This window comes from Aspergillus ruber (assembly GCF_000600275.1).
Source record: "Aspergillus ruber CBS 135680 unplaced genomic scaffold scaffold00077, whole genome shotgun sequence".
Classification (NCBI taxonomy): Eukaryota; Fungi; Ascomycota; class Eurotiomycetes; order Eurotiales; family Aspergillaceae; genus Aspergillus; species Aspergillus ruber.
This window is the reverse complement of record NW_024467373.1, coordinates 1-1,388: the sequence shown is the minus strand read 5'-3', so window position 1 is coordinate 1,388 and position 1,388 is coordinate 1. Positions and strand designations below refer to the sequence as shown.

Below are 1,388 nucleotides of genomic sequence, written 5' to 3'. Positions count from 1 at the left end.
ATACGTGTTCCATGTATTGCACATGTCATCCAGCTAAGCCTAAAGGACCTCCTTGGTCAAATGAGAGCAAGCCCAAAGAATGAGATGCCTGAGACAGAGTGGTCTGATGCTTGTATCCAGTCTCTTCGTGAGAGACAGCAAAAAAGAGAGATTGCTGACATGTTAAACAAGGTAAGATCCTCACCCTTTTATATGTCTCTCAATTTCTAATCTAAGTTACAGATCCGGAGCTTGGCTATCTATATCAATGCTAGTCCTCAGCGTCGGGAGGCCTTCTATAATCTTCAAAAGGAAGAGCCAAAGCTTGCCCCTATCCAGGATGTCAAAACTCGGTGGAACTCTACTTTTCTCATGCTCCGACGTGCAAAGCGACTTCAGTTTATCTTTGATGAGTTTTGCAAGCAGTACAACCAGGATCATTTTGCCCTTGGTGTGGAGGGATGGCGCCAGGTTGAGTATTTACTCTGGATTACACAGCCATTCTTCAAATTCACCTCCCTTCTCTCACAGACAAGAGATGTGAGTATTCATCTAGTCTTTAGCATCTACAACAGGCTCTTCGACCATCTGGAAAAATCGATCTGGCACCTTCAGCGCAAGAAGGTGGCCTGGAAGAAGCTGATGCTAGCTGCCCTATATGCAGCAAAGAAGAAGCTCTCCCACTACTATAGCATGACTGATGATATCCCTGATGACCTTTACGCCATTGGTACTATTATTGCCCCACAGCAGAAGCTTCAGTTCTTCTCTGGAAAGGACTGGGATGACCCAGTGGCTGACTGGCATGGACGCTATCGTGCTAGTCTTGAGCGTTACCTTGAGCCCTATCAGTGGCGGCTTCTGGATACCCAATTGCCTACTAGTGTTCAACCATCAGCTATGGCGATCTCTGAGCTTGAGATGATATGTGTGCCGCAATCATCTCAACAGTCAACTACCAACCCAGATGATGAGCTCTCTCTATATCTTGACAGTGGTGCGTTCACTGCGTTATATAACTGATAACTATAAGTTAATGTATTCACAACTAACATTCTCTAACATCTAATAGGAACTGTCCCGACTGGTCCCCGCATCTTTTGGAAGGAGCATCAGCATAGATTTCCAGCACTTGCAAGCCTTGCCCGTGACATTCTCTCAATCCCTGCCACTGGTGCTGGTGTAGAGCGGCTCTTTAACTCTGCTCGAGATGTCTGCCACTATCGACGAGGCTCTCTCAGCCCTGGAACTATCCGAGACCTAATGCTTTTTATGTGTACATCCCGGTTTGATCTCAAGGAAGAACAGAGGGCAATGATCAATGAGTATCTCTCCTATGAAGAGGTACAGGCGGACAGAGAGGAAAAAGACACCAAAGCAAGTGAATTTGATCCAATTAGTGATAATGA

At 45.9% G+C, this 1,388-nt stretch overlaps 2 protein-coding genes across 2 annotated transcripts; both read left to right on the top strand.

Annotated features, from left to right (window-relative positions):
- EURHEDRAFT_436400 (uncharacterized protein) lies at window positions 1-411 on the top strand (the record flags this gene model as incomplete). The annotated part of the gene is made up of 2 exons (XM_040783444.1): window positions 1-171; window positions 223-411. Coding segments are annotated over 2 exons (360 nt in total), but the record flags the coding sequence as incomplete, so codon positions are not given.
- Window positions 412-621: 210 nt separating this feature from the next.
- On the top strand, window positions 622-1,383 carry EURHEDRAFT_435899 (uncharacterized protein; the record flags this gene model as incomplete). Its single annotated transcript, XM_040783442.1, has 2 exons — window positions 622-976; window positions 1,109-1,383. Coding segments are annotated over 2 exons (630 nt in total), but the record flags the coding sequence as incomplete, so codon positions are not given.
- Between the last annotated feature and the right edge of the window lie 5 nt (window positions 1,384-1,388).